The sequence below is a fragment of the Protopterus annectens genome, chromosome 4.part1 (assembly GCF_019279795.1).
Source record: "Protopterus annectens isolate FY-2018-M chromosome 4.part1, PAN1.0, whole genome shotgun sequence".
NCBI lineage: Eukaryota > Metazoa > Chordata > Ceratodontiformes > Protopteridae > Protopterus > Protopterus annectens.
This window is the reverse complement of record NC_056734.1, coordinates 389,487,920-389,501,339: the sequence shown is the minus strand read 5'-3', so window position 1 is coordinate 389,501,339 and position 13,420 is coordinate 389,487,920. Positions and strand designations below refer to the sequence as shown.

At 43.8% G+C, this 13,420-nt stretch overlaps 2 protein-coding genes across 2 annotated transcripts in view; both read left to right on the top strand.

The window, feature by feature from the left end:
- Positions 1–2,311, top strand: part of MRPL1 (mitochondrial ribosomal protein L1) — a 35,242-nt gene extending 32,931 nt beyond the window's left edge. The window contains exon 2 of the mRNA XM_044070209.1: positions 1,251–2,311. Coding sequence (XP_043926144.1) covers positions 1,261–2,229 — 969 coding nt within the window. The 5' untranslated portion in view covers positions 1,251–1,260 and the 3' untranslated portion in view covers positions 2,230–2,311. The remainder of the gene's footprint in view (positions 1–1,250) is intronic.
- LOC122800879 (tumor protein p63-regulated gene 1 protein-like) overlaps positions 1–13,420 on the top strand; it is a 1,105,597-nt gene that overhangs the window by 33,831 nt on the left and 1,058,346 nt on the right. The gene's annotated exons all lie outside the window — the stretch shown is intronic.

The following is a 13,420-nucleotide window of genomic DNA, read 5'->3' as shown; positions in this document are numbered from 1 at the left end:
ATCCTACTGACCTTTAAGAAGTTAATTTGCTTGCTCTAACCTTTTATATTTTTTACTTTCATGTGTTTTCTAGTGGTTTGTTCAAAGACTAGCTAATGTAGCATTGTATATTGTATTCAGTAATGCATTTAGCATATGCTTTTTATATCTTTGCTGTCACTTGATATCTGCATAACCTGACCCTCTTTACTTTTTATAGCAGAGCCTTCAGTCTTTTTTTTTTTTTCTTCAATACCTTTTAGATAATATGTTGATATGAAATATTTAAATACTCCTTAATGGTTAAAGGAGTATTACAGCACTGCCATTTTAACATTTTTGGCATTCAGAGCAGTTTATCACAAGCATGAGTAAGTCTGTATGGCAGTTTTAGTTTACTGTAATACTTGCAGGATTCAGTAGTCCTATTTGAAGGTCACCTCCCATAGTTCATTATCAGTTGAGCAGCCCAGAATTACCCTTCTTCAGAAAACTTGATGTATGCATTTTGATTGGTTGTGGTATGTAGCTAGCTACTTGTCTTTATAATCCCTTTGCCAGACAAACTGAAAAGAACATTTCCTAAAACTAGGAACAGCCAGCAGCAAAACAGTAGACTAAACCTAGCCTTAAAGAATTTGCATAACAGTTGCACAGTAAGTAATCGTAAGTGAATCTAGAAATATGTTTCAATGTAATGATGGAACCTTTATTTTGGTCTGTGTTTTGACTTGATTAAACTAAAGTTTTGGGCTTAATCTGTAATTTTCACAACAAAAATAGATGTGCATTTTAAACGAGAGCTCTTGGTAACCGATGCGTTTGAATACTTTTTATTTGATCTATGTCATTTTTCTCTCTTTCATTCTGAGCCAAGTTCTCTGCTAAACTATTCTGTGGCTTCATCTTGTTTATATGGATATTGTTCTCTCTCCAGATAAAATTTATTTTTGTAAGTGCTGATTTAAGTTGTAATTAGGAAAGATTTATTATTTACTGTATTGCTTGCAGTTAGGTTTATGATGAGCATATTTCGTAATGCTTACTTTGCAGGTAATCTCCTTTGTAAAGATGCTACATTGAGTTTGTTGTATTCTTCGTTCAGTATGTGAAACACTGGAATAATTCTGAATGGATTACAATAGAAAGATAAAATATGTGCTCCTTTATTTCCAGTGTTTCTATTTGTATTTTAGTTGCTGTTTTCAGTGTTTTATTCACAATGTTTCTTTCTTTTTTTTTTTTTTCTTCCTCTTTTGGTACTGCACTAGAGAAACCAAAATGGCTGCATTAATTCCACAGTTTAAGCAAGTTTTAGGTAGATGTCACAGCCTTGTATTAAACAACAGTGGCCAGAGATCTACTTGGACTTCTTACATGTTAAGGAAGCAGTATTATGCCAGTGAAGGTACTGCTTCAAAAAGGTTCACAAGTCAGCAAAAGAAGAAAAAAGGTGATAAAACAAAGGCTGAAAAGGCAGTTAATGATACAGGCAAAAGTAATCCATATGGACTAATTTCTTCAAAGCCCGTCGATGATGTATATGTAACTCGCTTTTATCCAAAGCCAATATATGATGTTGCAACAGCTGTTGATTTGCTCAAGAGATATCAGCAGCTGGATTTTACAGATCATAATCAGGCTGTCTACCTTGATTTAAAGCTTGACATGAATCTGGAAAAAAAGAAAAAAGTGGAACCATTTGTCAACACTGTTTGTCTACCATATCCTTTCAAGGCAGAGAAGAATAAAGTTCTTATGTTCACAGAAAATACAGAGGAGGCCAAAGTGGCAGAAAAGCATGGAGCAGTGTTTGTAGGTGGAAGCGAACTTATTGAAAAGATCTTGGAAGATGAAATTCAAGCAGATTTCTATGTAGCTGTTCCTGAAATGCTACCAAAACTGTTGCCACTGAAGAACAAACTAAGGAAGAAGTTTCCCAAAAGCAAGAGAGGGTCAGTGGGGCGAGACATTCCTAAAATGATTGAACACTTTAAAAACAGCCATGAGTACATGGTAGAGAGAGAGTGTTATGTTTTTTCTCAGATAGCAACATTGGATATGCCACAAGAGCAGATAATTGCAAACATGTCTTCAGTTATTAAGGATGTTTTTTCACATAAGCCAGCAAGCACTGATTCATCTTTAGAACGTGCATTTATGTGTAGTGCAACTAGTGAATCTTTGTGGATAAAGTTAGAGTATTTCCTATCTCCAACCCAAACTGTTGCATCAGCAGCAGCACAATAGCTCAGCTGATCCGTTTTACCCTGAAATTGTACATTGTTTTTGCTGGTATATGAAAAGCACATTAAATATTTGTTGGCAGAAATATTATGTGTCTTTGTTCTCTTTATAGTGACATTGCAGTTTTTATATTCAAAACTTCCTTAAGAAATTTTGAAGACATGAGAAGTTGCCTTAAATTTTTTTAGAAGTGCATTTCTTAAATATGCTATATTCTCAATGATGCAATAAGTTACGTAGAAAACTTTACTACCTGAACACCATTTTGTCAAGCCGCCTTTACACAGATTGGAATGTATTTCTGTAAAAAGGAAAAAAAAAGTACACATGTATACGTCCATGTGTGTTTGCGGTGCACATAGCCTAGTACCTACCTATGAACCTATCGACCCTGGGGCCTAAGCAAGCCCAGCCAAAAAGGTACCCTGGCTTTTGCCACCCAAGAAAATTATTTTCCTGTGCCACTGTCGAGCAGAGGTGATCCCAGGGGTGAATTTCCTATTTCCCATCCAATCATCAAGATTTTTCTTGAAGAGTGCTAATGAGCTTTGTTTGATATAGATAGGTAGTTTATTCCAGAGTATGGAAAGTCTCTGGGACAGGAATCTATCCTTCCGGCATGTTCTGTTTATTGTGGTGACAAGGTTTAGGTCCCTAGAGCGTGTAGCTCTGAGGGATTGGGATTTCTTTAAGTGGAGCATGTCCAACAGCTCTGGGTTTGACATAGCTTTGTATGTTAGGCAGAGATCACCTCTGAGTAGGTGATATGCGACTGAGTAAAGCTGGAGTTTTTTGAGACGGTCTGCTTAGGGCACCAGTTTGAGGCCGGTAATCCTCTTTGTGAGGTATTTCTGCGGCCTTTCCAGTTGTTGTAGATGTCTTGTGAGGTACATACCAAAAGGGGCGTTGTACTCTATAATGGGTCTAATGAGTGATGCGTAGAGGGGAACCAATGACCTCTCTTTTTTTTTCTGGATGAGAAACCTTTTGTGATGAGGTGTGCCACGTAGAAGGATTTCCTGACTACTGTGGCGATGTGATTATCAAAGGAGAGACTACTGTCCACCTGTGTCCCAAGGTCTCTTATCACACTTTCGGTGTTAAGTATACTACTGCCTATGTTGTAGTTATGGGTACAGAGTTTTTACCAAAGGGGATGACAATGCACTTTTTGGCATTGAGCTTGAGGCCATGGCTTTGACACCAGGCATCTGTCTCAGTGAGGCCCTTTTGTAGGATGTCCACATTGTTAGGAGTTTCGATTATGGCTCCTAGTTTGCAGTCATCTGCTAGCTTCGTTAGCTAAAGACCTTCTGTGTTAGCCTGTACTTCAGAGAAGTAGATGCCAAACAGGAGAGGACCCAGGACTGAACCCTGTGGTACTCCACTTGTCACTGGTCTGAAGTCGGATTTGGAGTCTGCTACTTTCACAGTGTAGTTTCTGTCAGTGAGCCAGTTGGCAACCCATCTTGTGACATAGGGATTTATATCTAGTTTAGTGAGTTTATCTATAATTCCAGAGTGGGGGATGGTGTTGAAAGCCTTGGCAAGATCTTGATAGGCTGTGTGAACCACCTTACCCTTGTCTACGGCTTTGCTGACTGCTTCAAAGAAGTCTATCAGGTTTAGGAGACACGATCTGCCTTTTACAAACCTGAACTGGGTGGGATCCAGAGTTTGGAGATTACCGATGTCTTTGTTAATAAGTTCCATGATGGTAAGTTCCATGGCCTTGCAGACCAGGCTCGTGCTAATGGGGTGATAGTTCCCGGGGTCCATGGTGGCTCCCCCCTTGTGGAGTATATATAATAATAATGCATTGTGTATATATAATAATGCAATGAGTATATATAATAATGCAATATATGCATACTCATGTTTTACATATGTTTGTTATTATAAATGTATGTGTGTGTGTATATATATTATATGAAATGCACATAAAGAGAGCTGGCTGTGCCAAAAATGAAGTTAAGCTGCATAGTGGTGAACAATGATGACCAGATATTCTATGTCACAAAGTGCTGTATACTTTTTATGCTCCAAGTATACAAGACAAAACAAAGAAATCAGCCGTGTTAAGGATTCCTTGAATGTTCATTTTCCAGATCATATTTTTGAAATGAGACATTTTAAATACTGCCACAAGGGGATATGGGGGAAGGCAGCCTGATTGGACAAGATGCTTGGGGGTGTATCTAAGTAGGGGGGGGGGTGGGAATGGCATCACCTTATTTGCATGGAGGTGTTGTGTTCCCTCGTTTTTTATGTCTTCACATTAGTCCCAGACCATTTTCCATTGTAGTTTTTAATATACCAGCAATATATGAACAGGTTTTGAATATTTTGGCTATTGTTTTCTAATTCAGAACATTAAAACAGAATTGTTCGTGGTTTGGTTGGACAAAATCCGAGTATGCGTAGGGTTATAAATGATTAGAAAAGCCTGGTAGTGTTTTTTTTTTTGCTTTTTAAGAGTGGGTATCACATAATTTTGAAGTTAAACCTTTGGTATTTGGCCAGAACCTGAAATATTTTCTTCCTTCAAGGAAAGAATTGCCATGTTCTAAATTTAAAATGATCTGAGGTATTTCACATAGTGGGCAAAATCACTTTAAATTGAGGTTGCCTTATGATCACTGGTTTGCACACAGGGGTCACTCTGATATTGCCACTTAAAAGTTGGCTTTTTACTTGTAACTGGTTTTCAAGGCTTTATCCATTTATTACCGTTTGAGATTTTTGGCTTTTCATATATATCTTGTCAATGGGTCTCAACAACTGTCTCTATTAAAACTCGACGACTATCTTTTTAAAAAAGTGATCATGATTACCTGGAAGGCAAAAGTCCTGTACATACTGTCTGCCCCATTCTCTATACAAAAATATTAAAATGGGCCCGTATGATCCAAAAGGTCTCTCCACCAGCACGTGGTGACCCAAGGTGTGGTATTCCATACAGAAGCCCCTTAAAAATGGGCGCCCTTTTGACTGATTTTTTAGCCTGGGGTACAATCTCTGATTGTAGCTAGGAAGTTTCCTGTACGTGTATGGCACTTTGGGTTCAGGTACTGAAAGATTTCTGAGTGTCCATGAACTCTGAAACTGCTCTGATGGGACAATGTCCTGGTGAACCATGGTACATCTTACAATCTTAGATGAAAGCAAAGTGTAAGATCTGCAGCTCTGTAAAAGCGGGAACCTAAGAAATTACTTTTTCTAAGTTTAGTAAAGGTTAGCATTGTCTAATTGGATGACTGTGGTGGTGGTGGGGTATTTCAGGTTCTGGTCAAATGCCAAAGGTTTAATGCCAAGATTATGTGATGCCCGTGCTTGAAAAGTCTTGTCAGGCGTTCTAAAAATTATTTATTACCCTCCGCATACTCTGGTTTTGTCTTGCCAAACGACAAGCAACTCTCTTCTAATGTTCTGAGTTTGCAAACGATTTTCAAAATGTTCAAAGCCTGTTCAAATACTGCTGGTGTGTTAAATTGTTATGGTAATAGATCTGTGACAAATGTAAAGGCATATAAAACAAGGTGAGCAGGCTGGCTCTGATCCTTTCATCAAATAAGGTGATTCCATCCCCACCAAACACAACCCCTATTCAGACAACCCCCAAGCATTTTGTCCAATCAGGCTGACCACCTCCCACATGCCCCCTTGTTATAGCATAGAAAAGTCCTGTTTCAAACATATGAAGTCTGTTTTATGAGAAAAACCTTCATCATACTTTGAAGTAAAGAATCAAGGAATCTTTAACACAGCTGATCTTTTCTTTTGTCTTGTATACTTAGAGCATGGGCAGTATACGGCCCTTTTAACATGGAATATCTGGTCACTATTGTTCATCACTATGCAGCTGAAACTTCAGATGTTAAGTTGTCTATCTCGCCTTCATTCTTGCTGGATGGGTTCGGAGCCGATCCTCGGCTCCGACTCGGCCAATACTAAAGCTCGAGAGCTACTTCCACCGGCTCGAGGCTCCCCATATCCCACAATGCTAGGCGGTAACTCCTCAGATCTCATTTGCCGCTAAGCTGACGAGTTGCTCTTCCAACCGGCTCTTCAGGTCAGTTACTTTAGATAGTCTTTTTTGCTAAATAGCCCCCTTTTAGTTACCTTCTATAGTTAGTTAGGTTAATTAAATAGTTTTACTCTCCCTACCAATTTTATTCCCTTTTTCAAAAACTCTTCCTGCAGTTCCTCCCTTAGGCCTTTTGGCCCCTTCCCACCCCTCCTAGTAGTTGGAGTGACTGTGTTTTTTTTTTTTTTTTTTTTTTTAAGGGAATTTTTGGCTTAAATAATTGACCTTTTTAATTTTAGTGTAATCTGTGTGTGAGTGGTTACACTATTGTTTTTTCTTAGAGATGTCTAAGGAATCGAAGGTCTCAGGCTTTAAGAAGTGTGACTCGTGCGGTCAGAAGATGTCTCTGACAGACTGTCACACTTCTTGTGTATACTGCCTGGGACCTTTACACCTGCAGGACTCTTGTGCTGTCTGTCATGGTTTCAGCCCCAGAGTCCTGCAGGAACGTAAAAATAAGCTAATTTTAAGAGGCTTATTGAAGCCTGAGGGTCCCCCGACACAGTCCATGTTGGGGAAACCTTCTAAGTCCTCCAGGCAGTCTGCTCCAGCGTCTGAGCCATCCTCCGGAGGTTCTAAGACCGTTTTAATGGTTCAACCATCGGCTCCGGCCGGAGCCGATGATTCCAGACCTACTACACATACTGTGTCCTCAGCTCCGGCGGGAGCCGAGACAGACGAGTCTAAGTCGTCTCCGACACTTTTGTCGGAACCGACTACTAGGAAGAGGTCCAGGTCTCCTATTGGCTCCGTTCATTCGGCTCCAGCCTCACCGCTCTTGTCTGAACGGAGCCATAGGTCACACTCCTCTAGGTCCTCTAGACTTTCGGACCACGATTTGCAGAGGGTGGTGAGTAGACTTAAGTCCGAGGCACTGGCCCAGATGTTACACAGCCCGACTCAACAGTCAATGGCTGCCCCTGTTCCATTAGGTATTCCTGCTCCGACTCTATCGAGTTCGGAGCCGGTGTTGCTCTGAGCCGAGACTGTGGGAGCGTCGGAACCGATACCTTTCCTTTCGGTGCCGTCGTCTGCTCCGATCTCCTTGGAGGGATCTCGGCGCCGGACTTCCCTCGTCTGCTCCGAGGGGGTGAGTGGCATCGGACCCTTGTCCGACCCCGCTCTCCCTCTCGGTGCTTCGGCACTAGTTAGTTCGGCTCCGACATCTGCTTCGGAGCCATCCTTGTCTGTGCCGGGGGAGGTTTTTAGCTCTTCAGAGTGGAGACCTCTGGCCCTGCCTGATAGGGGTGCCTTTGAGGTCATGCGGAGCGTATTAGAACCTGGTTCTACCCCACAGTCGGCTCCAACAGCTCCTCCCTCTACAGTGCCTGCGGTGATTTTTTTTATCACCCCCTTGCTTTGGACCATAGAGAATCTGCGCCTCAAGTTTCCCCAGTGGGAATTTCCTCCTCTTCCGAGGCCTCCCCCGATCTGGCGGAGGAACCCCTAGGAAGAGACAGTGCAAGAGGAAGCACATTGACTCCCCTGAGTCTTTCACCTCTGACACTGATTTGGAAAATTCTGAGGGTTCCCCCCGTTCCCCCTCTGAAGATGTCTCCTTTGCAGACATACTGGAAATCCTGAAGCAGAGGGGGAATAGGCCAGCCCTTAGCCCTTCAGAGGACGAATCAGTGTACCTTGAGGCGTTTGGTTCTCAACCTTCCACCTCCTGGGTGTCCCCTCCCTTTGACCCACTAATGGAAGTGGTTGCGAGGAAGGCTTGGATGGCTCCTGACTCAGTGGAACCCACCCCTAGGAGGCCGGCCGAATTTATCACTGTCCCCAAAGACAAGGAGTTTTTGTCCAAAGGTGTCTCTGTGGATGCCATGGTGGTGGCTGCTGCCACCAAGAAGGAATTAGCGGATCCTTCGGTGCCTGTCCATCCTCCTAATAAGGAATCTAGGACCATGGACAGGTACGGTAAGCGGATGTTTTCATCAGTGACTTTTTCGATGCGTTCGCTGAATTACCTGTGTCATTTCACTCGTCTCCAGAGGGACTTGCTCAAGGAAATGAGTGAAGTGTTGAAGGACCCATCAGCTGCGGGGTTTCAAGATAGGATGAACTCCCAGCTGGCTACCCTTAATTCAGTGGTTAACTCCTCCATGCGCCTGATTTCGTACGCGGCTGATGGAGCGAGCAGAGCCGCAGGTACAGGGGTGGCTTTACGTCGCCATGCCTGGATGCGGCTATGTAGCTTTGCGGACCCTTTCAAGGCGTCTTTCACTAACTCCCCTTTTGACGGATCATCCCTGTTTGGTCCACAAGTGAAGGATACTCTGACAAGGTGCGAGGTAGAAGGTAAGACTCTTTCTGCCATCGGAGTCCGTTTTTCTACCCCTTCTAGGCCTTACCCCAAAGGTCAGAAAGGGGGGGGGAAGATGTGGTTCCGCAAACAACCACAGGGAGTCTTGCCGGATGCACAGAGTCGTTTTCCCCCTAGAGGCAGAGGGAGGAACAATAATAGACGCCGTCCTAGAGGCAGAGGGGGCCCGCAGAATCAGGGTAGTAGAGAAACTTTCTCTGACAAACCCTTTCAGCACCCCTGAGGGGTTGCCCGACTGTCTACCTTCGGAGGCAGTCGGGGGAAGATTATCTCTGTACCCAAAAGCCTGGCTCACCCTTACTCAAGACAAGTGGGTACAGTCTATCATATCCGAAGGCTTCAGAATCCCTTTTATTCGCATCCCAAAACAGTCCGGAAAATCCCTTCCAGACGTTCCACCCAGTCAAAGGGAACAAGCAGCACTAGAAATTTCAAAGCTGCTAGCAAAAAGAGCCATTCAACCAGTTCCAGCAGACCAACAAGGATCCGGAATTTACTCCAAAATTCTTTTTGGTTCCAAAAAAAACAGGGAACTGGAGACCCATTTTGGATCTCAGCAACTTGAACAAGTTTGTCAAGAAAATGAAATTTCGGATGGTCACGCTGCAGTACATCCTGCCCTTTCTGGGCCAGGACAACTGGATGTGCTCTATAGATCTCCAGGATGCGTACTATCACATACAGACAATCCAGGAGATTTCTCCGCTTCAGGCTAGGGGCCAATCATTTTCAGTTCAGAGCCCTGCCCTTTGGTCTCACTACAGCCCCCCCGAGTGTTCACCAAATGCATGGCAGTGGTCGCCGCTCATTTGAGGGGCCAGGGATTCCAGGTGTTTCCGTACTTAGACGACTGGCTTCTGACTGCCACCACCAGGCATCTACTTCTTTTAGCCAGAGACTACACTTTACGAACCTGTCAGGCATCTCTGTAAATTACGAAAAGTCTGTCTTGTCGCCTTGTCGGTCTATTATTTTTATAGGCGCAAGATTAGATACAGTCTGTCTGTCAGCCAGACTCGCAGAACAAAAAGTAGCAGACATTCACAAGCAGGTTTCCATTCTCTTACGACAGAACAAGGTCAGACTGGTTTTGAAAGTCCTAGGGATTATGGCGGCGGCTATTCCTCTCCTCCCCTTAGCCCGCTATTACATGAGGATTCTACAGTGGATGCTTTTCACTCAGTGGTCCTTTCAACTTCTACCAATGTCCCACACTATCAGCATAACTCAGTCATGCAGGAATCATCTTCTATGGTGGGTTACCTCCCCCCAACTTCTTCTAGGCAGACCCTTCACCCCCCCACCCCCGGCTGCAACTCTGACAATGGACGCCTCCCTGATAGGGTGTGGGGGGGGGCATTACCAGGGCAGGACAGTCCAGGGCACGTGGCAGCCGATCGAGTGCCACTTGCACATAAATGTTCTAGAGATGAGAGCAGTGCTTCTAGCATTGCAAGCCCTTCAAGACTCTCTACCCAAAGGAACTATAGCAATTCAGACGGGCAATATGTCCGTAGTGTGGTACATCAACAAACAAGGCGGAACCAAATCTTACCCCTTATGTCGAGAAGCACTCAGACTGTGGCAATGGGCGATCTCTTCTCAGCGCTTCCTAATAGCAACGCACATTCACGGCAAGTCCAATGCGATAGCAGACAGATTGAGCAGAGCAATCCTCATGCCTCACGAGTGGTCTCTAAAGAAATCAGTATTGGAAGATTTCGAACTTGGGGCCATCCTTGCTGCGATCTTTTTGCCACTCCCCAAAACAGCAAGTGTACCGAGTTCTTCACCCTCTTTCCCCTACCAAGTCATCCCATCAGAGACGCTCTAGCTCACGATTGGCCTCCGGGGCTCCTTTATGCCTTTCCCCCCCCTTCCCACTGATACCTCAGCTGATTCGGAAAGCCATTGCTCTGAAGGCATTAATGATCCTCATTGCCCCTTATTGGCCTCGACAAGTTTGGTTTCCCTTTCTTCATAGGTTCATAGGTTTATACTAGGCTATCTGCCCTAAGGCATTTATAAGCCTAGCTCAAAGTTTTGTAGCTTACGCCACCCCTTATATGAAAAAGTACTGTGACCATTAGTTTGTTGTGCCTCTGTCCAGCAGTGACATAGAGATGATTCCCGGGGTAAACCTACGATCTCCCATCCACAGGTCAAGATTTCTCTTGAACAGAGCCAATGAGGTGCTCTGCCTCACATGGACTGGGACTCTATTCCACAGCATAGGGAGTCTCGGAGTGATAAATCTATCCCTCCAGCACGTCCTATTTATATCCGTGCTAAGGTTTAAGTCACTTGCTCTAGTGGTTTTGGTGGATTTTGATTTTTTGAGGTGGAGCATGTCCGTTAATTCCGGGTTGGACATGGCCTTGTATGTCAGGCACATGTCACCTCTGAGCAGACGGTATGCGACTGAATAGAGCTGGGGTTTCTTCAATCTGGCAGCGTATGACAGATTTTGGAGTCCCTTTATCCTTTTGGTGAGGAACTTTTGGGGTCTCTCCAATTGCGAGGGCCATCATTACCTTTTGGTGCAACCATGGCATCTGGATCCAGTTCCAGATCTCTTGATCCATCAATCGGGTCAACTGCACCAATCCCTTCCCACCTTGAACCTCACAGCGTGGTTCCTCCAATTCCAACCTTAGCCAGGCTTCCCTTAATATCTCACTCAGTTAGAGATATTCTGATAGCTTCTCATAAGTCTTCTACCCGGAAGATTTATAGCAGCAAATGGAAACGTTTCTCTTTATGGGCAGTGTCCAAGAAAATAGACCCCTTTACTGCTCCTATTCAGCTCATTCTTGATTTCCTAGCTGAACTTTTCCAAGCAGGTTCCTCTCATTCTACTATCAGAGTTCAACTGGTGGCTATATCTAATTTTCATGTGGGAGTGTCAGAGTCTTCTGTCATGTGCCACAAACTCTGTAAAGCCTTTCTCAAGGGAGTTTTTCTTCTTAAGCCCCCTGTCAAGGATCCACCTCCTCCATGGGATCTGAACTTGGTTTTAGCATCTTTGATTCTACCCCTCTTTGAACCTGCAGCTTCATGTTCTATGAAGTTCCTGTCTTGGAAAGCGCTTTTTCTAATAGCTATCACTTCGGCTAGAAGGGTTTCGGAACTTCATGCTCTATGCTGTCGTCCTCCGTATCTGATTTTTCACAAAGATAGAGTTTCCTTGTGTACCAATCCATCTTTTTTGCCTAAGGTGGCCTCTCAAACAAACCTGAATCAAAATATTGATCTTCCAGTTTTTTTCCCCAATTATAGCAACAGGTCAGAACAAAAATTGCACTCTTTAGATGTTCATCGCCAACTAAGGTATTATTTAGACAGGACTAAACAGTTCAGAAAAACAGACCAGCTGTTTGTTTCCTATGCGGAAGGCAAGATGGGTCTTCCAGTCTCTAAAGTGTCACTTTCGAGATGGCTTACTTCTACGATTACCTATATTTATGAGATCAGACACCAACAATTGTCCTCTAAGCCTAGAGCTCACTCTACAAGGGCATTAGCCACTTCCATAGCCTTTCAGGATAGGCTTCCTATTGACTCTATTTGTTCAGCAGCAACTTGGGCCTCACCTCATACCTTCATTTCTCATTACAAGTTGGACATAGCCTCCAGAGACCATGCCAACTTTGGTTCCACTGTCCTCAAGAGTCTGTTCCGATAGGCTGCCCGGGACAAGGTGCTAGGGATGCGGTCCCATCCAGCAAGAATGAAGGCGAGATAGACAACTTAACATTAAGAAGTTATGTACCTACCATAACGTTCCATGTTAGTTGTCTTCTTCTCGCCTTCTTTCTTGTGTCCCACCCTCCTTCCCCCTAGCCTGGACAGACCTAGAGGAGATAAATTGTGACCACTTTGATCTTTCTCCCACTATTTTACCACCTCTATATATTTCCTCTGTTAGGTTTAAGTCACCTTACATTCAGCCCTATAGAGGTGGATTACCCTTCTCCATATTATGGAGACCTTTTTTCTTGCTTGGCCTAGCTTTCAAACGAGATCTGAGGAGTTACCGCCTAGCATTGTGGGATATGGGGAGCCTCGAGCCGGTGGAAGTAGCTCTCGAGCTTTAGTATTGGCCGAGTCTGAGCCGAGGATCGGCTCCGAACCCATCCAGCAAGAAAGAAGGCGAGAAGAAGACAACTAACATGGAACGTTATGGTAGGTACATAACTTCTTATTTTGGCATATCCAGCTCTACGTCCTTGTTCCTGGAGGGCAAGGACTGGTACCCCTCCAAGCTTGGATTGCCAAAAACAAGGATTTCTCCACTCAAAACAACCATCATATTTCAATTATATATGTGTGTGTGTCCGTGTATCCTACTCCAGCTGTCGAGTAGGAATGAAAATGACCTATCTACTCTCACAGCACATCCTAGTTGCAGTAAGATATTCCTGGTCATGCAAAGTGTAGTGGGTAAAATGAGCAGATCTATTTAAATGCCTCGTGAGTGAGCCCTATGCATGTCTATGATTAAAATGCTTTTTCTGTCACTGAGGGAAGCATTACTGCAATCTCTTCCCCTTGCCTTTCAACACCAAGTGCAGCAGTGTCTTTTCATAAATCTTTCCTCAAGGTCATACTCCCAAAAACACTCTAGTCCACCTCTGGCCCCCAGGTCCAACTGTATGTATGTATGTATGTCCTCCTCTGAAAGTTAGACTTGGCAGAGCCATCGTCTTTCTCATAGTTCATTCCAGCCCCAGTAAGTTTGATTTCCTGTACTTTAGCCCCTCTTTTTGGAAGGGACACCT